Source organism: Ustilago hordei, assembly GCF_900519145.1.
Source record: "Ustilago hordei strain Uho2 genome assembly, contig: UHO2_contig_04, whole genome shotgun sequence".
Classification (NCBI taxonomy): domain Eukaryota; kingdom Fungi; phylum Basidiomycota; class Ustilaginomycetes; order Ustilaginales; family Ustilaginaceae; genus Ustilago; species Ustilago hordei.
In genome coordinates, this window is record NW_024545261.1 from 1,760,861 (window position 1) to 1,780,827 (window position 19,967).

Genomic DNA, 19,967 nt, shown 5'->3' on the forward strand with positions numbered 1-19,967 from the left:
TGTAGCGAGAAACGGGGGAGTTATGATGAAGAAGATGGAGGTCAAGGTCAAGGTAAGGTGCGGTATGAGAAGCTAATGATGTGGTACCTGACCGCTGAAAGCTCGGAGGCTTGTAAGAGTAAGGGTTTATGTAGGTGATGAGAGGATGGATGTCGTTGCGGAGCGGCTAGCAGGCCAAGAATAACGCCTTTGATGTCTTCCGCACTATCCGCACCTGTGTAAGCTTTCGCATTTGCTTCTCGCCTTGCTTTCATTCCGCCGTGAGACCAAGTCTTCTTGCACATTTCATCAGCCTCAACGTCCACCCTTGTTCGCTTACATAGTGGGCCACCGCTCTCGTGAAAGCACGAGACATTTGCGACTTTGCCTAGGTTGTTTCGACTAGTCCTACACAGCCTAGTAGCAAGTCTCGCAAGTCACAGGCGTAGTCTGCAGAACAAACATCATTGTGACGAGCTGATGGCCAAAGTTTGAGGTGGACTCGAAGTTTAGACCTTATATGCTTTGCCAAGGTGGATTGTATCTCCCGTCAAGCAGCTCAGCATGTTCTTTCGCTCCCGCACTTGCCGCTGACTGCCTCAACGTCCGCACAGCCACGGAAAGAACTGCTTTAACGATCTGTCACAGCTCTGCACACGCACGCCAACTCAGCGAGCCTGTCATAGACATCATCACATCACACACACAATCCATCACATTAGATATGCTCTCTTGGCTCACTGGTATAGCATTAACTTCTCCCCCTCCCCCCAGGCAAATCAACAGTATAATAATTCGGATAAACCAATTCCTCCTCCAACCCTTTCCTGATCACCTCTGCAATAAACTTTTCCACCTTGCCTACATTCTTCAAAACATGTTTCTCATGCTCGCCCACCTCACTTTCAAACGTCAGCTGTGGCAGTATAATCTGTCCTGGAGTCTGCTTCCTTCCTCCCGTCCCTGCTCCTCCTTGTGCTTCTTCGGGATTCTCCGTTTCTTCCTCCACCAAACATAAATGCGCTCTATGCTGTTCGCCTTCCAGTGCCACAATTAGTCCTGCACGCATAACAAATCCTGTCGCCGAGAGTTGGAGGGGTAAAGACATAAACGCGGGACTAGGATAGTTGATTAGGAGGCTAGTAGAGATCGTCAGGCGGAACGTTGTTGTTGGCCACAATAGCGAGAGGTGCATTTGTAGTGAAGGCAGGCCCCAAGAGGAGGTCGTGGAGGCGGGCTCTTCGATCTGACTAGCAGAAAGCTGGCCGGAAAGCGATCGAAAGGAAGCAGCAGGAGTCGACCGAAGTGATGGCCGCGAAGGATGAAATTGAGGCGGATGAAGAGAGTTTGAGCTCTGGTCTCGTTTCATGCCGATTTGACTAACACTGCTTTGAGGTCCGGGGGCACCACCAAAGAAGGAGGTGGAGGAGGCATCGAAGCTAGGTTGCCGAGAATTGTAGGAGGCAAGTTGTTGCCAGTGTTGAAAGTAGCTTGGTGATGGAGGTATTGAGTCGATGGGGCTGGTTACTTGGGTTTGGGCTAAGGAGCTACCTCCTCCTGCCCCTCCGCTAGCGCGGATACCTCGCGAAGCTAAAGCTGTGGACCATTGTTGGTAGCATCCCACCCCTACACCTGGTGTGCCGGGCACACTACTCCCCACCACACTCCCCGGTCCATAAACCCTATGCGGTGCAACAGCGTCATCGAACTGAGTATACGTTCTTACTGGCATCTCGCCCCCACCCGCACCACCTAGGGGGAAAGTTTCAGTGGTAGGCTCGACAAGAGTGGTTGCATTTGATGCTGGTGTTGCATGCCGTGTTTTGCGACGGAGGGGAGGTTCATCAAGCGAGACGAAATCTGGCCAGATGTCCGTGATAGAGCGGATGGAGACGTCGGGTGGGTCTGAACCGAATTGAAGGTTTGAGAAGTGGATATCGCCCATGAAGGAAGGCCGTTTGCAAGCGGAGGTTTCGAGTGCTCGATTGATGGTTTCAAGGAAGCGGACTGCGAGAGTCTCGTCCAGGAGGGACCAGTCGAGGTCGAGAGACATTGTGGGCGGCTTTGGTGGTCGCTGATGCTTAAGCGAAGAGGATGTGCTATGTCAGTGCAGCTGCGTTACGTAGTGGTAGTTGCGACATAGCCTGCAATGCTGCAACGAAGAGCGGAGATGACAGCGGATGGTTGATAGGAGTGAGCAATGAGGAAGAAAGTACATGTCCAACAGATATCGAGTATTCACGGTGTTGAGAGTGTTGCACTAGAGCGGACCCTGACGAATCGGCTCAAGAAAACCCGATCCGATCCGATCTAATCCGATCCGATCTGTCACCTCTTTGACGTGCAGATTCCGCACCATCATCCCCTTAATTGCCGAAGGAAGCGATCCGATATGATGATGCATGCTGACATAAACGCAATTGGCGATCAGATGAGATAGATTTGTCTAGAGATCGGGTGCAACGTAGCCCCAGGTCATGAAGGAGGATACTCGCACATTCGGCAGGCACCTCATAGTTGTATATATATATCAAGCCGAGGACACTAGGTCCTCACTACGTTCTTTAGTCAATTGAGTATATTTGTTTCTGCCTTAAAGAAGTAGTGACATCGTACTTAGACTCTCCCCGATCGCCAGTTATCGGGACCAAAACTTCTTCACTTGTATTATTAATTTGCCTTCTTATTCCTTCTTGCTGGAGAGAAAGGACTTTTAGCTCAAGTTGTTCGTAATGGCAGTGTCAGTCAGCCAGCAACACTCAAGGGAGTGCGTCTGCGGAATACGATAACAATCTGGTCTTTCTACCAAGACAACTGATGCAGGGTTACGAAGCAAAGGCTATGGACTACGAAGCAGCACTCTCCTCCCCAAAACGAGGCAGCAAGTACGATGCCGGTGCAATTCTGTCTGTAAAAAAAAAAAAAAAAAAAAAAAAAAAGGGTAGAAGCTCGATCTAGAAGCTCACATCGTGTCACACTTGGCAGTCTCAATGATGATCGTGAGCATGGATGTCAAGGATTGCGTTAGATAGTAGAAAAGCGAAAGCATGAGGTTATAGCATGTATCGGAAAGAACTCTTAGCCATCGCAATCCGCGTCTGCGCTTTCTTCGATTTCGCATCGACTGCCTTGCCCTCCAATACCTCCTTCTGCAGCCCCCCACTGCCACCGTTGGCCAGCAGGTCAGCCTTGATCCTATCCAACTCCTTATTCTCCATACTCAACATTGTCCTATGCAACAGGACGAGTGCGATACATGCTACGAACATGGCCGCGCTGATCGTATTACTCTGCCAGTACTTAGGACCCCATTTCTTTGGCCAAACGTAACTGGCGCTAATATTTCCGAGCTGCGAGAAAGCATTAATCAGTGCCAGGGCTACTGCCTTTTTATATTTGGGAGTGGGGATCGAAGGAGCGATCCAACCGAGAACGCAAGTGTAGCCAGCATAGGAAGAAGCTTGGATGAACAACGCGAAGAAGCGAGGGCCCAACCCGGTGGTAGTCGACGCAATGATAAAACCAACAATGCCGAAAACAAGAGGGATGATGATATGCAGGCTTCGTTCTTGTGTTCGGTCGGAGTGGAGACCGTTTGCGAGACATGCAAGGAAGGCGAAGAACCAGATAGGTGCCGTCAGAAGCAGGGTTACCGTTTTGGAGTAGCCCAGAGAACCGACGATGGTGGGGAAGAACTGGTTAAAGCCAACCCCGACGGTGACGGCGGTAAGCATAAAGGCAAGGAGCCAAACTTTGATGTCTTTTACTGCCATGATGAATCCTTGTACTGCTGTTCCTTCTTCGTCATTGGGCGAGAGACTTGTACCTGCATCAAGGCAAAGACGGTTGACCGCCATCTGCCTCTCCTCCGGGCTCAAAAACTTGGAGTTGCCGGGCATGTCAGGAAGAATAAACACAGCGCAAACTCCAATCACAACCGTAACGATTCCCTCCAGAATAAAGAGCCATTTCCACGCCGGCAGTCCTGCTTTATCCTGCATTCCTTTCAAGATTGCCGCCGAAATCAACCCGCTAAAAGCATTGCTGATGATACTTCCGGAAAAGAGCAATGCTGTCCTCGTTGCCATCTCTTCTTTGCGATAGAAGAAAGAAAGTAGCGCCAATGCGGCTGGAAAGAAGGCCGCTTCTACTATACCAAGGCAAACCCTGATAGCAAGCAGCGAGTGATATCCAGTAGCAGCAGCGGTGCATCCAGAAACGATCCCCCATACAACGACGAAGCTTGCAATGTACAGAGACGGTCGGCCCAGCTTTGTCATCATCATGTTCGACGGGATCTGGAAAGTAATGTAACCGACATAGAGGATCGAGAGAGCGGTTTGGTATTCTGTGTCGAGAAGGTTCAGGTCTCGAACCAGACCGTTGTCTCGAGCAGCGGTGATGGAGTTGCGATCTGTACGACATCAAGATTGTGTTCGGACATATTAATTTGGCCGAGGAGGATGAGGCAAAAAGAAAACATTAAACATTATTGTCAGTCTTCAAACGCTTCTTTCTGCATTCGTCACCATCTTTGATGGCGAAGGAAGGTTTGTAAACGCTTCCCAACACCTTCCAGATCTACTTCCCAAGGTAGTTAAGAATGTAGAGCAAGATCGTTATCGGCATAAGACGAAGATCGATCTTGCGTACCAGCTTTTTCTCCATGAGTTTGTACTCTTCTGAGGCAGGATCGAGTGGTCTAGCGCCATTCGTGGCGGAGATCCGATCGATGGAGATCGCATCGTGGGTGTCTTGTTGACCTGAGGAACGACCGGGAGAGTCTTCTACCGGTGTGAGAAGGTCTTTCGTGAGCTTTTCTCCCATCGTTGCTTGAAATTTTGGTGCTGAAGAAGGGGGGGGGGGGGGGGGTGTAGGCTAGAACGAGGCTGAATTGGAGCGGTGTTAGAAGCGGATGGTGGGTTCTTATACCTGTGTGGGCTCAAGTCGATGGGGATGGGGGATTAGGTTAAGCGAAGAGGTTACCGGTGCGAAAGCAGCGCAGGAAAGCGATGTGAGGCAAGCGATGTGAAAGCATGCGGATGCGATTTGGTGTTGTTACGATACAGGCGAGGTGTGGAGACGTTTTGCGGATGTCCACGCCACGGGCGCTAGTGGACGTGGGGGGGTCATGTGGGGTTGATGCGCCAACCAAGGCCAAAAACTCCTCAGACTCGCTACTTGTTGCTCTAGCCACTACCGTCTTCTCCGCCTCTCTTGCCCTTTCTTTGGACCTTGCTACCTGGTGTGGTTGCGGCACTCGCCTGATCCGACGTGCTAGGCATTCTTTCCTTCAATTACACTCACTCTTCCAAGAAAGGATTGAGGCGAAAGGGTAAATTGCGAAAAGGGAGATACAGTTAAAAATTAATGGCCGGTGAATTTCCTTCGGCCATCACCGCGGAAAAGCTTTTTCCGGCCGAGTCCAACCGGCTAGCTCGCTGTTTTCCGCCGGAAAAATAAAATAAAACAACTCAAATCTCTCCGTTTCGTACGCCCCCACGCCCAACCTCTGCGACACTCGCGTAAACTTACCCTTCCTTTCTGAAATCGCATGTCCTCTTTTCCTCGATCTAACATTTCCGCCAACCTCGCTCACCGTCGTTACTCATCATCACCCACCACGCTTGCTCAGACCCACTTGAACGTCCTCCTATTCCTACGGTGCTGCCAGGCAACCCTCTGCACCACTTTGTTCCACCCAGGCACACACTGGTCATCGGGAGGGATATATATGCTCCCCAAGGTTGAGGAAGCCGATAGTGATTCAGAATTGCCTGTGAGCCTTTTCGCATTATACTAAGATGGGCGAGGAGGGAGCGAGAAAGTTATTCGCAAACTCGTAGCACGCTTTGACGAGAATCAATGTAATTGAGCAGAAATAAGACTGAGCATTGCAAGTAACAAGAGACAGAACAAGACAAAGCAGGAAACAAACCCCTTTACGCAGTATCACTAGTAGCCCTCAAAACTCTCCTCTTCTCCCCTCCGTTTTCTGCATAGTAACAACTCCATAAGCACCCCTCACCCTCCTCACCCTTCTCGCCCTCCTTCGGTGGAGTGGGCGCGCCAGCTAATTCTTCACTCAAAACCAAATTCTCTTCAACAATCCTGGGCGTCATCCTCATTCCCCTATCATAAGAGAGAGAAAAACCTTCGGAAGGAGTGGGTCTCAATGATCTCCTTCTTTCGGATTTCGGGCCGCCTTCCGTTGCCTGCGGGGTGGTGCGAGAAGGAGAATTTTGAAGAACAGACAAAACTTCAGAGATTGATGATCGACGTTTTGCTTTGAACGTCGGATCCACTTTGTTCTCCTTGAGGATCGGTGGGGATGGGGACAGTACCGGCACTGGTTTGGATGCAACAGTAGAGCAAGGGGTACGGGTAGGGTCGAGCAGGTTTGAGCGAGATTTTCGACTGAGTGAAGCGAAGAAACGTTCAAGTCTTCCTTTTTTCACCCCTTCCTCTCGGGTCGTTGGGCAGGTTCGAGTAGCAACAACTCGGACTTTGTCTTGGGTGCCAGCTGCAGCAGCGAAAGAGATTGCTGCAGGTGCGCACTTGATTGTACCCTGGCTGGTGAAGGAAGCTAGGCCAGTGTTGGAAGAGGGGGAGGGGACTTGGAGTAGGGTTGTCTCGATATCCATCCTGTGCACCTCTTCATCACCCAATGAAAGGACTGCCTTCGGACTGCCTTCCGCTGGCGTAGTGGGTGCGGTTGAAGTTGAGCTTCTCTGACTCCCCTCTTGTTCTGGAGTAATTTGACCGGTGGAAGCCAATGTGTCTTGACCAACCCTGAATGATTGTTCCTTTCTGGAAACTTGCTCCCTGGGAACTCGGATGAGTTCCGGGTGGTGATCGGGCAGTCGAGCAACAGCAGCAGAAGCAGGAATCCCAGCAAGACCATCAAACTCATCTTTTTCCTCCTCATCCAACTCTTCTGCTTCCGAAGTAGGGTGAGAAGAGTAGCGACGATGCAAAGCGAACCTAGTAGGAGTGGAAGTTGGGACGAGCTTGCGAACGAACCCAGTGCAACGGCTCGCGAAGCGTTGCTTTCGATGCGGGTGGAAAAAGTCCAATGTCATTTGGTCTAGTTCTGCTTTTCGATATTGCAAAAAGTGGCCTTCGAGTGACATCGGTTCAGTGTTGCAGCTGGATTCGGCGAAGAGATCGGCCAGGTATCGAGTCTTGTTCTGCAGGATCTGCTCTGAGAGTAAGGTCGATTGCGAACGATGCGCACTAGCTAGCCTCAAACATCTAGTCCAAGGTGCACCAGCGGCAAGAACGGCACTGCTGCTGACCTGTGAAACGTTCGCATCCATAACTTCATTTACTAAACCTTTGATCTCCTCTAGTACCGCCTGAGCACCGATTCGGTCGTTGTGTAGGAGGTAGTCAACAAGACCCAGCCGCTGAGCTTCAGTAGCACTCATGGGCAGCATCTGCCTAGCGAACTTTTTCGCCACACTCTCTCCACATCTCTGGTACCAGCTATAGGTATGCCATTCGCTTCCATACAGCCCTAAGCCTCTGTAGTGGGGGTTAAGCACTGCACTTTCGGTGGAGATAACAAAGTCACTCGCTGTGGCCATTGCAAGACCCCCCGCAGCAGCATTTCCTCGGATAGCAGCGAATGTAACTACACCCTTTGGTGCGAGAAGCGCTTGAACGCAGTCATCTATCGCGTTGATATTCGCCCAAGCTTCAGCTGAGGGATCGGGGGATCCTTCGATGACATTGAGCGCTATACCATTCGAGAAGTAGCCGCTGCCACCAAGAAGGACAATTGCCTTAAGGCCGGGTAGTGAGAGAGCATGCTTTATAGCCGAGAGGAGAAGAGTGCATTGGAGGGTTGAAAATGCGCCATTGTAAAACTCTGCATGGATATAGGCGATGCGTGAGTAGGTGCGGGGTGAGGTAGAGATGTCGATCCAGACTTGTTGGTACGTTCCCGGGCGACGAGCGTAAGGATTGTTAGGATCGCAACCGAAGCCTGTCGTCGGGCTCCATTCGGGTACCTTGAGTGGATCGAGCAGGGAGAGGCTGGAAGCGAGGTCGGGAAGAGAGAGTAAAGCCATTGTAGCGGGGAGTTTGGGGTGGAGATATTTGTCGCTTTTCGCTTTGGGTCGACGGAGGTGACCGATCCAGAGTGGGAAATCGGCACCGACGTCGACAAGGATTGCTCCTTGGCGAGTTGCAAGGATTGTGCCGGAGGTGTTGAGGCTTTCTTGACGCGAGGCGATGCTGGGTGGAAGAGGATCGCGTTGGATGTGAGCGTTGTAGAGGAAGAGGGGTGTACCGAGGAGAGTGGAAAGCATGCCTGGTTGTGAATCGGCACTTCGAATGCGTTGGAGGATGGCATCAGCACTCAACTTGACTTTAGCAGGTGAAGGAAGCAAGGGGAAGAAATCTCTCTGACCTGCCCTGAGTAGCGGCCTATTGTGGGTGCGACCACCTAAGAATGGTACACCGCGGGAGACGCATTCCGTCCTATACCTCGCTGGAGCAGCAACAGTGGGCTTCATCGGCGACCAATTCACTTGATCGCCACTTTCCTGCTTGGCAGCCAACTCAACCCTCTTGACAGCAGCCAACACGGCGCTAACTGCAGCCCTCGTGACCGGCCCCCTATACAAATCACTCTTACTCCACGCTTCCCCCGTCAACTCAAACTGATCAAAAGCCCAAACCGGTCCAGCATCAAACGCTTCGATCGCTTGCAAGACGGTAACAGCCCAGTGACTCCTCATCGTTGCTGGTGCCCGCTTGGTACTGTGCTTTGCATCAATAAAGGCAAGTTGTGCGTCCGGATGGGAAACTTCGCCCAAATCGCCGATCAAACACCAATCGATAGCGGATGGTCCAGCATCACCAGGAGGACCAGGGTGGACGATAAGGGTGAGATAGTTGTGGTAGATCTCAGGAGGGACATGCTTGGTGAGGAACGGACAGAGGATGAGATCAGGAGAGGAGAGCGTTGCGGCCGAGATCATTAGGGTGGGGGAGAGGGCGTATTCGATTGTTACGCTGTGGCCGTGAGAACGCAGGACTAGGGCCGTTCGCTGGTGGAGTGGAGGGTTGGGTGGGATAGTTGGAGAGGGAGATTGGGGTCAGCAAGGTGTATGGGCACGAGTGGCTAGGGTTTATGAAATGTGTGTGTGGGAGGGGGAGGGGGGGGGGGACTTACCTGCGCGAGCGAGTTGAATGCGGTACAAATGAAAAGTATCTTCATTTTGTGATCCGTGAGAATGTGATTTCACAGACAATGCTGGTATGAGGTATGGTCAATAAAGGCCCGAAAGAGTGGTTTCGCAATGAGGTTGGTTATGAAGTGACTAGCTGTCGAGGTTTTGATGTGAGGTTTTGTAGCAAGCAAGTTGCGACCGTGGAGTGAGCCTTCTGCGAGTTCAGATCTGCTTTGAGCGCAAGGCGATGTTGTGAAGGGAAGGAGATAACAGCCGAGGGAAATGGAGCAAGTAGCGAGATGGAGCAAAGGTAAAAGAGAGACAGATGAACCAAGGACAAAGTCGAGAAGATCGGGTATTGAGAAAGAAGGATTGGAGGGAAAGATGAGGAGAAGAGGAAAGTTGGAAATCGAAGGTCAGTATATGTATTCTTGACAACTACTAGGCAGTCAAGAGGCAGAAGAGCATCCAACGTGAAGCAGCACGAATCGAGGTAAAATCAACGGTGGGACAAACACCGGCAGGTAAGACGAGAGGACAAGAATGGGTAATGAAGAGCCCGACCTTGCGGTGCGGTGGTGCATCAACAGTACCGCAGAGACGCCACAAAGCTGATTCTCCTTGTGCATACAGTTCACATGAACAGTGGGCTTACCCACACTGCTAGTCAGGGAGAGGCATGAGATAATTGTCGAACGTCGCTGCTGACAATTGGGCGCAAGCATGGATTTTAGCAGCTGTCTGCATGCAAGGGGGGGGCCCTACTTTGCTTCATTATACGAATGAGAGGTCGATTGACAATCCGTCTGGTAACAACTGACTGCCGGGGAGAGCGAGGAGGCAATGTAATGCAAGCAGGACGACGATCGCAGGAGCTAGAATAACACAGGAACCACTTGAAAGGCAAGGCACTCTTGTCAAACAGGTTGGGTGTGGCGAGCTCTATTTCGGAGCGGAGGAGAGGATCAAGGAGGTCTGAGAAAAGGGCGAGACTGCCGACAGGGCGAAGGTGGTGAAAGCATTGGCCGCTTATTCACGAGCTGACTCGGGCAGGTATGGGCAGTTGTCACTGAATGTGTAACAGAGGGTCGGAATCGGAGCTCGACCTATGAGAATGAGCTGGCCCGCTAACCACCAGCCATCGCTTCAAGAGGGCAGAGAGGCGTTGATGGATCGAGAGAGAGGATGGATCGAGAGAGAGGATGGAGGTGGGTATTGCTGTTTCCCTTGAACGCCGCTAAGCGAGGTCGGTTGTACTGCACAGCGTGAGAGCACTTGTTCGACGTGGGAAAGCTTTAAAACCAATCGCAAACACTGATCTCCCCTCTTCCACAGAGTATGGAGCGGGGCGCAATTGCTCTTGTCATCAATGGGGCTTGAAGTTGGAGTGGCGAAAAGGGGAGTGCGAATGCCAATCCGCCCAACCTCCTAACCGACACTTCAATCTGTCAACTACAGCCGTCTCGCATTTGACTGATATCCATTCAATCGAAGGCCGCAATGTGTATGCTTCTGACAGACGGGTGGTCGCACGACCGTACAATGCAGGGTGGTGGCTTAGCAACCGCTTGTGGAAGGAGGATAGCAAGTACGACGTTTGTCTCGTGCTGGCAAAGTTAGGAGGCGAGAGCGATTGGCGTAGCCTCGAGCTGTCAAAAAAAAAATGAAAATTCAAAATTCAAAATTCACTGCAAATGGGATTTTAAACCTCAACAATAAAAGCGAGGCGAAATGAGACAAAGCAGAGAAAGAGAGAGAGAAAAAAGGAAGAAAGAGAGAGAGAGAGAGAAAAGAAAGAAAGAGAGAGAGAAAAAAGAAAGAAAGAGAGAGAGAAAAAAGAAAGAAAGAGAGAGAAAAAAGAAAGAAAAAGAGAGAGAAAAAGAGGTTTCGTCCCCTTTTTCTTTTTCTTTTTCTTTTTTCTTTTTTCTTTTCTTTTTTCTTTTCTTTTTTCTTTTCTTTTTTCTTTTTCTTTTTTGACATAAGATAGCCGCTTTTGACCTTGCTTGCGGCTGGTTCTACGATGTCAAAGTCAGCGATCGATGTAGGTGTTCTATCGCTACCACAAGGGTATTCATTCTGGATGTGATGGAGCTTTCGGAATCGAGTACGGATGAAATCAAGATAGGTCAGCATCGACAAAGGAGAGCAGGCAAGCTGCAAGTTGGTGGAAAGCGAAATCGTGGCGCTTTTTCTCCTGCCGTATGCAGCCAAGGTGCTTTTGTGCACCGCTCCTACAGCTCGCCTGGTGACACTCGGCACAATGGTGGGACACGGCCCTGACATCAACAGCGCCCAAAAGTGATGTGTTGTGGTGGCAAGAACAAGGTTTCTGATCGTGGGAAACCCTTCTTTTCTGAGGCCTCAAATGCTGATTCCTGCGAAAGGAAATAAGCCTCCGCTCTTCACAGAACCGATGCTGATCTCGATCACCGCTGACATTTAACAAGCCGCAAAGCTCTTACCACCATCCGCTCTAGATGAGCGGTGTTGACGGGGAGAGCCACAATGCTCCCGAATATGAGAATGTATCGACATGTGGTCCGTGGTGTCGAAGGCCGTGTTGGTGTGGCGCACACAAAAAGGCAGGCCTCTCGACCCAACCCAAAGAAGCGCCTCGCTTGGCTTGGTGCTCTCTGTTGCTGACGTTTGGGTTGACAGGGCCCATCTTTCGAGGAGGTTTGACCGCGCTCAGACCTTTTGTCGTTCCTGCCCCCCCCCCCCCCCCCGCTTCTTGCTCATCTTGCTTCGAGTGTGTCGCGTTGCTTTTCACGAGGCATCGCAGTGAAATGCGGCTAGTGGAGCCCAAAGCTGAACCAAGATTCAAATGGTTGGCCATCATAAAGTGTCTTCTCGTATCGTTGGTTGGAGGGCAAAAAAGTGCGAGGGGTTGAAGCGCAGCAAAGCAAAGATGAGCAATTGCAACCCGGCACCAGTCTTTGACGTGATTCGAGCTCCGACGCCAGTCCTCCGTTACACTTTGCCGTCATCCAAGGCTGCCCTCTCGCAGAGGCAAGAGTCGACCAGAAAGGAGAACGAAGGTGATCAAAGTCCAGCTCAAGCGCGCAATGCAAAGTGAAGAGCCGAGCAGAAGAGCCGAGCAGAAGAGCTGATTTCGATAAGAAAGGAGGAGCGATGAAGCTGCCGAATGAAACGATCCAATTATGATGATGCGAGTTGACGTAAGCGGATATAAAAGAGATCGGGCAAAGCCGATCTCACCAAAGATCGGGTACAACCTAGTCCCCCTCCTTGTCAGACTTTGCCATTAAGTAGCATGCACCCACATTCGGCATGTCCCCTAAAACAGTAGTGACATCGTACTCAGACTCTCCCCGATCGCTGATTATCGGGACAAAACCTCTTCTGATAAAAACTGAAGGCGTTTGTGGTCCCGATACTGGCGATCGGGTAGAGTCTGGGTACGATGTCACTACTGTTTCAGGGCAGAAACATATATACTCAATTGACTAAGAGGAGAACATGGCGAGAGCCTCGAGCACTCTGCCTGGCATATATACAAAGTGCTGCTACATCCCATAGGTGGCAGTATCACCCTCAATGACAGAGTACAACAACGGGTGGGACCCAATAGCGTCCATCCTCTCTCTCTGATCGGCTCTGTCTGATTCCCGATCAAATCAGATCTATTCTCTCTCCGATTAGCTTGGGGCCATCTGCTCCCCGATTAGATCTGCTGGATCGCCATCTTCAGCATCTTCACTTTGCAACAGAAGCGTCTAATTTCGATCTGCAACTTGCGCATCCAGCAGCCCTTGGCTCGTATCCCTCATCTGCAAGACCTCTTTGCCCTGCGTTTGCTGTCCGCTTTGACCCCGATCGGTGTGGGTGGGGTGAGTGGTGAGATCTTTTGCGCCCTTACTTTATGCCGTTTGGCTGAGGTGGAGAGCAGTTAGATGGACCGTCGCCATTGGTTGACTAAGGTGACGTCCGCTGTAAAGCTGTTCAAATCTGCTCGCTTTCATATCGAGCGCTTGCTGGAATAGTCGTCCAATATCGGCAAATCGGGCGTAAGGATCGAGATGATCTTCAACTTTCCCATTCTCGGGCCGCGGGTTGGTGAGCTCATGCTTATTAATCGCACAGAAGCGTCACCTGGATAGTTTTTATTTTATTTTTCAAATTGAGCAGTCCGAAAGCCGAGTTGGTCGTTGACAATGTCGTTGCTTCCGAACCACCACCACCATCTCCACCTCTCCAACGTTGCTAAGTATCCGAAACCTCTCTAGTAACTGATGCACACTTGGACCCTCTTGCCCTCACTCGGTTCAGGGTCTACTTTTTTTTTGCTTTCCTGTCCAACCAGAACACGACACTTTGCAAGTTACGGCACATAGATGAACACCAACACCATACAAATCACCTTACTACCTTCGACAGAGTCTCGTCATCAGCCGCCGACGTTTCTTGGCTGGGCAGAGCTGGATTCGCAGCCATGCTCAGCACGATCCCAACCCCCGATCGGCAAACCATCTCCTCTGCCACCGGCACCCTTTCCTTCATCATTTGGCTTTTCGCACAATCCCCCCAATTATACGAGAACTATCGTCGGGGCTCCATTGACGGCTTATCCTCCGTGTTTCTCACACAATGGATGCTCGGTGACGCCACTAATCTTCTCGGGTGCATCTTGACCCAACAGCTTCCATTCCAGATTGCTGTAGCCACCTACTTTTGCTGCATCGACGTGTGCATCATGCTCCAATACGCTTACTACTGGAACAAAGCAACGAGGCAAAGGAAGAGGGGTAGGCACAGCAGAAGGCAGAGTTTGACATATGCAAGTAACCCTTACTCTGTTCTTAGCGAGACAAGCGAACTGTTGCCCGGAAGAAGAGGAGTGCTGAGAAGTGCAAGTCAAAGGAGAAGCTTGAGTCATAGTCAGCAGTTGTTGAGTAGGGATATGGTTGCGGATGGTGCAAAGCATCACTCCAGATCGAGACATCGCCCACCGCAACCATCGCTGAGTAGGACTGGATCGAGTGATACAGTTGCCGCATTAGCAAATTATAGGGCACTATCGGATGCTGCGTTGTCCGTGGCACAGTTAGCACAAGAGGTGGCGAGGAGGAGAGAAGCGATCTTGCATCGAGCTGAAGGAGGCCAAGAGGACCACTTCTCACATAGGAAGGGGAGTAGGAGCAAGTCGAGGACGGCGTCTTCTCCTAATCATAGTCTGCCGGCGTCTAGGTCAAGGTCGAGAGTGAATAGCGGGGAGTTGGAACGGGTGGATCTTGCTGCGATTGAGCAAGTGGAGAGTGCGGGTAGAGGAAGGGCGAAGAGCGGATCTAGATCGATGAGTGCAAGGAGGAAAGGCTTAGGTGGGGGGAGTAGGGAGTTTGTTCCTTCTGCGTTGAGTCCTACTCGCGAGCAAGCGTCGACCATGCTGAATGAACAAGACGAGACAGAGGGCGAGGGAGAATCGAGTTCTGAAGCAGACTCCAACGCTCCGATGGTGGACAGCGTAGCCAGCTTAGCAGCCACTACCAACACGAGCAGCAGTACGGAAGCTAGCACCGAGAGTCTGGTGTTGGAACCGAGGGGTAGGGATATGGTCAGGACAGCAACGAGGATCGAGAGTGAATCTGCGGTAAATACGCCTGGAGGAGTGAGAAGGGAGGCAACTTTGTCTCCATCCTCGGTAGGTTCTTCGGATGGAACTGCGAGACATGCTTCTCCTCAACCAGCGGCGGGTATGTCGAGGTCTCATCACCAGCTTGGACAGTCACATCCCGACAGCGACGAGGACGAGGAGGAAAAGATGAAAAATGTGGCAAGGAGAAAAGGAAAACGATCGATGAGAGAAGTCTCTCCTTCTGCGATGTATCGGTCTATCGACGCCCTTGTTTCCACCAACGATAAGGAAAGATATGGGAGTAGGAAACGAACGATGACACGCAGTTCTTCGTCCCGTTCGCACTCCAAAAGACTAGCTACAAGCCAACTCGTTGGAATGACTTGGTCGACTTCCACCGCAACTACCGCAGCGGCAGCAGGGGGAAAGAAGAGGGCAGGCACCAAATCACCCGCATCGATGCGTCGATCCATCGGAATGGTTCTACTCGGAATAATGCTTCTCTCCTTCCCGCCCACTCTTTCCTCCCCTACACCAACTTATACCCACACCCTCACCTCCAACTCACCATTATCTCTACTGTCACTGCTAGACGATGGCAGTGTAGCATCATGGAATAGACTCATCGGCCGGATCAGCGCTTGGTTATGCGCTTTACTCTACATCACCTCGCGCATTCCGCAGATCTGGGAAAATCATATCCGTCGTAGCGTAGCAGGACTGAGCATTTTACTCTTCATCGCCGCATTCGCTGGGAATCTTTTGTACACCATTTCAGTACTAAGCAATCCAGAGGCGGTGGGTAAAGGTGCAAGAGTGTATTTGCAGGAAAGTCTGCCGTTCTTACTGGGGTCAGGTGGAACTTTGGTGTTTGATCTGATTATTGTCGCTCAGTGGTTTGCTTGGCGCAAGAACGAGTGAGCCGAATCAACTGCACGAATGTAATACACGAATGCAATACATGGCATCATAGACACCGTCTGGTCTAATGTCTGTCAAGTTTGCTCGCGATGTGAGTGCTGTGCAAACATACATGGGCAGAGGTTGAACTTAGTCTTCTGTGCCTTCCTCTATCGGCTCATCAACGTCATCCGGATCGCGCTTCGTCTCTTCACGTGAGCTTCTGGGCAAACTACCAAAACTAGCGCTCGGACTGGTGGGACTATCCGCATTCGTCCCATCTCCGTTCCTATTCGAGTCCCATATCCTATCAGAACTTCTCAACCCCACTCTACTCAAACTCATTCCTATTCCATGTGCATACCTTTTTCCCCCTCCCCCGCCACCTCCTACTCCACCCGAGCCGATCCCCATGGCAGCCAAACTCGGCGTCAAGCTCTGCCCATTGATAACAACATCTGCAATGTTCCTCTGTCGAAAATTCGAGGGCGACGGTGGCAGTGTTACTGATTTTGACCTATTCGCCAATATCGGACGAGGTGAGGGAGAAGGAGACTGTGTTGGATCCTCTTCGTGTTCCTCTTCTTCCTCTTCGGTCATGGTGTCGAGTTTTGTAGCGGTGGTGGTGGAGGTTGTGACTGGTGCTGAGTCGGCTCGGAGAAGGCGTGGTGGGGTTTCTTGTCCTTCTTGGTCTGTAGTGGTGTCAGAGAGGATGCCGGCTTCATCGACGGCAAGTCGAAGTGCTCCACCTGTAGGGTCAATGCTACTGAGGAACCGTAAGAGATCGTGGCAGGTGTTCCAGTCTCCTTTAGCTCCTGCTAGCTTTAACAACTGAATGGTATGGGCGATGGACACCTCGAGCGGCTCCAAGTTGTGTAGGACGAGAAGGTACATTCCTGCTGTACGAAGCCGGTCAGCCTGAATGCACTTTTGAAAGAGTAGACGGGGAGCACCAACAACGTCAAAGAGATAGGCCCATCTCGCGACTTCTGTTTTACGTGCACAACCGACAACAATATCGAGGGCTTCGGGGAAGTGGTCCAGGAACTCAACGACAAGAGGCAGAATTGCTCGAGGGGTGGAGGTGCCACTTCGTGAAGATGAGGAACGACGTCGTTGATTGTTGCGTGGGAGATCAAGGTGAATACCGCTCCCGTTTGCGCCTTGTCCAGATTGGTGCTCGTCGTTTTCTTCTTCGGCGACGTCGGCTAGAAGCGAGCTTGCACTGCGCTCTTTCTGCAGTACGCTGCCTGAGCGTTTGCGTGAGTATAGTGCTTCTCCGAGGCCAGCGTCTGCTTCGTCCTCCAACACTGCATGCAGTAGGATCTCGAGTGCGTGTGCAAAGTAGACCAGGTCTTGATACGAAGCTGCAAAGAAGACTGCTTCTTCCAGCAAGCCCTTCTCGAGATAGTTGCGAAGAAGCTGATGCAGGAAAAGATGCGTGTTGGTGCCAGTGCGCCATAGTGCAAAGTCTAGTGATCGACGCAGTGACACTTCAGACTCGATACCGAGGACAATACCCTTCTCTAGCAGAACACACAGAGGGTAAAAGTCGAGAGGCATCGAGACCGAGGATTCGATCGTCTTGTACTCTGGCAGCTGGTCTTGCTCTTCCTCTTGGTCCTCATCATCATTGGAGCGCAGTGACTCGTCTGGATCGGCAGAGGGGATGCGGAGAGCATCGAGCCATAGCTTGATACTGCTACCGTCGTATCCCCAAAGTGAGTTTTCGAGCGTGCCAATACCTTGCAGATGCGTCCAGTAGTACTCGATCTTGTCCGCAAGGATCTGCATATCGTATGCGACCTCTTCATCGTCGTCATCGTAGCCATCTTGGTCATGCCGCGGATCGTCAAAGTCTTGGAGCGGGTTCTGTATCGAGTTGCGTCGATTGGTGCCACCGACCTTGCGCGGCCGCAACAAGACGAGCTTGCCATCGATCAAGAAGATGATGGTGGCCACCGTCAGATCATCGATGGGGTCGCCAAGCAGCTGTTGACTCTCGGGGATCATCCAGCTCATGCCTCGTACACGTGCTGGTTCACCGACCACCCCCTCAAAGGTGATCGAGCCACAAAGACGAAGACGAATGCGGTCTTGTGACAGATCGATGAGAAAGTGGTAGAAGGTGTTGTCGGCAGTGTAGACCAGAAGGCTATTGTCGAAAAGCGAGGTGAGGATGACGGGGCTGGGCAGCACCTTGAGGTCGAGGAGGTGGGCAGAGTCGAGATCGGTGTCTCGCGAGTAAAGACGAAGCTGATACTCTCCAGCTGCATCACAAGCTGCTATAAGTACGTGTTGAAACCACTGCATGCCTCCTCTGACGAGAAAGGACTGTTCTTGAGCGAGGCTCTTGTGTAGCTTCCACCGACCTGATGTGGAAGAGTAGTGAGCTAGACCTCGACGGCCAGCTACAGCAATCAGATTGCCATCGGCGCTGATTGCCGCGTATCTCACAGGCCAGTTGGCAGCCAAGTAGGGTTGTGGGATCTTGATGTGTTGCCATACGTCGCTCTCGGGTGTGATGGCAGTCAAGTCTGTCTGATCGGCGCCTCGATAGACATGCAAGCTATCGTCGGTCTGGTAGAAGGCAAAGCGAGTGTTGTCTGGAGAATGTTGACCTGCTACAGCGGATTTGCAGAAGGGAAGAAGGAAGAGCTGATTGTCCGGCCGCAAGGGAGCAGCACCTTGCTTTGGCAGAGCGAGGAGGAAGAGCTCTGTGTTTCCTGGACCCCAAAAGAGATGGCGAGTGCCAAACATGAAAGCATCGGAGAAGTTCTTGGAGGCCAGCTCCCAATCCTCGCGAAGAGTGCAGCCCATGAGCTTGCCGTAGGTGGACCAGATGGTGAGGCCCTTCTCGCAGCCGACTGCAAGACCATAGCCGTCGCTGGTCCATGCGAGTGAGCAGACAGGACCTGTGGTGAGATAGCTGGCCGTCGACTTGAGCGCTTCTCGCACCGACAAGGTGTGCGAATGGAGGGGCGTGCGACCTGGTGCGCGATAGGTAAAGATGGCGACAGTGCCGTCAGCGAGACCGAGAGCGATGAGGCTGAATCTGGCGTTGATAGAGACAGAGGTGGCATGCTGATTTGATGGAAGATCCGCCACGGTTGGCAGAGAAGGTGGGCCACCATTGGCGTTCTCATGGAGATGCGGATCGCCATTTGCTTGCGCATGTGCACCATCGCCTGGCTGAGGTTCTGCAGACTGTTTCGACGAAGCTTCTCCCTGTGCGCTTGCTGTTGCGGTTGAGCGTTGGGGATGAGACTGAACTGGTCTTGGCACCTGAAGCGCCTCGGATGCGGGCTCAAGAGTTGTAGAAGGACGCTGGCGCGATTTGGGGGGCGCACCGTGAAAGCATCGACCCGTCCAGGGGGACGAGCGTTGAGCAAGCAGGTCGAGATTGGCAACATAGGCACGCCCATCGGAGGAGATCCAGACAAAGACATCCATCGACCTGGAATAGGTGATGTGGCTGATGTGAACCTGCGTGTGCTGTTTGTCGTCCGAGGCAGGATCGCCGCTTGTTTTTGCGGTGAACCAGTTGAGCTGGCTAGCCAAGCTAGTGCGCGTTCGCACCAGAGGGTCGTTGTAGTTGGGTGGAGGAGCATCAGGATTGTCATCAGGCCATCGAATGCACTGCACAGCAGGAGGTGAAGTTGTGCTGACGAGCATGTGAGTCTCGGTGGTGGTTGCGAATCGCAGACCTGCATCGATACGAAGCACTAGACGAAAGCGAAGCTGGCATGCTTGGCCTGCCAGACCGCCGAGACCAAGGTGAGGAGCAGCAGCACTTTCGCCTGCTCCAGGTGCAAATGAACTGCGCAGCGCATTTGGATTAGGTGCAAGTAGCTCCCCCATGGATGAGCGGGAGCCGGAGCCAGAAGGCGGGATATAGCTGTAGATGGAGGAAGCTGGATGGCGGTCAAGGATGCTGTATAGAAGCAGGAAGTTGAGATCCGTCTGCACCAGCAGAGCTTTTCCGTCGGGCCGCCATTCGATGCGAGTGTTGTTTCCATAGTCAGCGATGCTTTGTGGCGTACGGACGAGGGCGGCTACCACCTGAGCAGGACGTGAGGACCATATTGAGATGGTGGTGTTGCTGAGTGTGGCCCACATCATTGCGTTGCGAGAGCGAGCGACCTGGATGGTCTGCTGAGCAGCGCTTTCAGGTTGGGCCGATTGTGGGCTTGGAAGCTGCTGAGCCGCATCCTTGTCGAAGCGAAGGAAGGTGGCAGGGCGATCGAGTCCTGAGGGTGAGAGGTGTATCCTCTCGGCGCATGCTGTGGGCCAGTACATTGCTCTGGCTGTAA

General features: G+C 51.9%; 5 protein-coding genes across 5 annotated transcripts; 1 reads left to right on the top strand and 4 right to left on the bottom strand.

Moving 5' to 3' along the window:
• Positions 1 to 730: 730 nt before the first annotated feature.
• Positions 731 to 2,032, bottom strand: UHO2_02898 (uncharacterized protein; the record flags this gene model as incomplete). Its single annotated transcript, XM_041555686.1, has 1 exon — positions 731 to 2,032. The coding sequence occupies one exon, from the start codon at positions 2,030 to 2,032 to the stop codon at positions 731 to 733; it is 1,302 nt and encodes a 433-aa protein (XP_041411620.1).
• A 1,000-nt stretch (positions 2,033 to 3,032) lies between these two features.
• On the bottom strand, positions 3,033 to 4,806 carry UHO2_02899 (uncharacterized protein; the record flags this gene model as incomplete). The annotated part of the gene is made up of 3 exons (XM_041555687.1): positions 3,033 to 4,393; positions 4,509 to 4,560; positions 4,633 to 4,806. 3 exons carry the CDS (start codon positions 4,804 to 4,806, stop codon positions 3,033 to 3,035), a joined length of 1,587 nt encoding a protein of 528 aa, XP_041411621.1.
• A 1,115-nt stretch (positions 4,807 to 5,921) lies between these two features.
• UHO2_02900 (uncharacterized protein) lies at positions 5,922 to 9,208 on the bottom strand (the record flags this gene model as incomplete). The annotated part of the gene is made up of 2 exons (XM_041555688.1): positions 5,922 to 9,038; positions 9,164 to 9,208. The coding sequence occupies 2 exons, from the start codon at positions 9,206 to 9,208 to the stop codon at positions 5,922 to 5,924; spliced, it is 3,162 nt and encodes a 1,053-aa protein (XP_041411622.1).
• Positions 9,209 to 13,614: 4,406 nt separating this feature from the next.
• Positions 13,615 to 15,675, top strand: UHO2_02901 (uncharacterized protein; the record flags this gene model as incomplete). The annotated part of the gene is made up of 1 exon (XM_041555689.1): positions 13,615 to 15,675. One exon carries the CDS (start codon positions 13,615 to 13,617, stop codon positions 15,673 to 15,675), a length of 2,061 nt encoding a protein of 686 aa, XP_041411623.1.
• Positions 15,676 to 15,804: 129 nt separating this feature from the next.
• Positions 15,805 to 19,953, bottom strand: UHO2_02902 (uncharacterized protein; the record flags this gene model as incomplete). The annotated part of the gene is made up of 1 exon (XM_041555690.1): positions 15,805 to 19,953. The coding sequence occupies one exon, from the start codon at positions 19,951 to 19,953 to the stop codon at positions 15,805 to 15,807; it is 4,149 nt and encodes a 1,382-aa protein (XP_041411624.1).
• Positions 19,954 to 19,967: the final 14 nt, after the last annotated feature.